Genomic DNA, 971 nt, shown 5'->3' on the forward strand with positions numbered 1-971 from the left:
TTGCTAGACTATTAATATCTAAATGAGAGAAAATAAATGAAAGCGGGATGAACTACTAAATATCTAAAAGGCATCTTCGCATGATTTATTTAACATAAAACCAATTTCCAAAATGCAGATGATGACAGACCGGTTCTTCGTATATCCAACGGATCGAGCTTCAAAGGATTATTCGTACTATGTCAAGAAGTACATTGTTTATCGCTACGAACTTGTCTTCAGCGGCCGCAAGTCCTTCTTGGACATCCTACACAAGGAGAACCCACAGGATGCTGCTAGTTCTCTCCTGGGTAAGTTTACACATAACGCTAAACTCGCTAAAGTCTTGTGGACTCTCTCTCTTCATTAGCCAATCGGTATCCGTTATAATCGAATGTTGATTTAATTATCAGAAGGAAAGGAAGAAGGGGAAAATATTAAAATCGCGAGCAAAGACACTGACAAAATTCAACGAACGAAAGAAACTGGAATTGATGAATATTAATTCCAGTTTCTTCGCTAGATAGGTACTGTTATTTAGCTTCACCATTACCATGATTTAGCTTCACCGTTATCATCATTTAGCTTCTCCATTACCATCATTTAACTTCACTGTTACTTCTATCATCACACCACTCTCCCCCACAGGCGCCGCCAACCCAAGATTCCAGAACACTCGCGGGGCGCATGGCTGGGGAGTCAGTTTCCTGGATGAGCTCCTCTACTTGTTCCCTTCCAGCAAACTCGACTTTATTTACAAGCAGGAGTTCGAGGGAGATTCCGCCTCGAAGGTGTCCACTCATATGCTTATGCTGTGGACCAACTTCGTCAAGGGAAGGTAAGCAGCTGGATGAAGTCGGAGACGCGAGAATACACTCATTTTCTCTTTGTGGTCAGGAGTTGCATGCTGCTGTGCGCTTGTACTTCTTATTTCATCGGGTTTAGTAGTTTGATTTGTTTTTACTTGTTATTAGTATCTCTCGTCTGTCTTT

At 41.6% G+C, this 971-nt stretch overlaps 1 protein-coding gene across 1 annotated transcript in view; it reads left to right on the forward strand.

The window, feature by feature from the left end:
- LOC119582158 (venom carboxylesterase-6-like) overlaps nt 1-971 on the forward strand; it is a gene marked incomplete in the record, with an annotated part of 9,381 nt that overhangs the window by 7,153 nt on the left and 1,257 nt on the right. The window contains 2 exon segments of the mRNA XM_037930396.1: nt 119-290; nt 628-817. Of these exon segments, the coding sequence (XP_037786324.1) occupies nt 119-290; nt 628-817 (362 nt within the window).

The sequence above is a fragment of the Penaeus monodon genome, chromosome 15 (assembly GCF_015228065.2).
Source record: "Penaeus monodon isolate SGIC_2016 chromosome 15, NSTDA_Pmon_1, whole genome shotgun sequence".
NCBI classification, from domain to species: Eukaryota; Metazoa; Arthropoda; class Malacostraca; order Decapoda; family Penaeidae; genus Penaeus; species Penaeus monodon.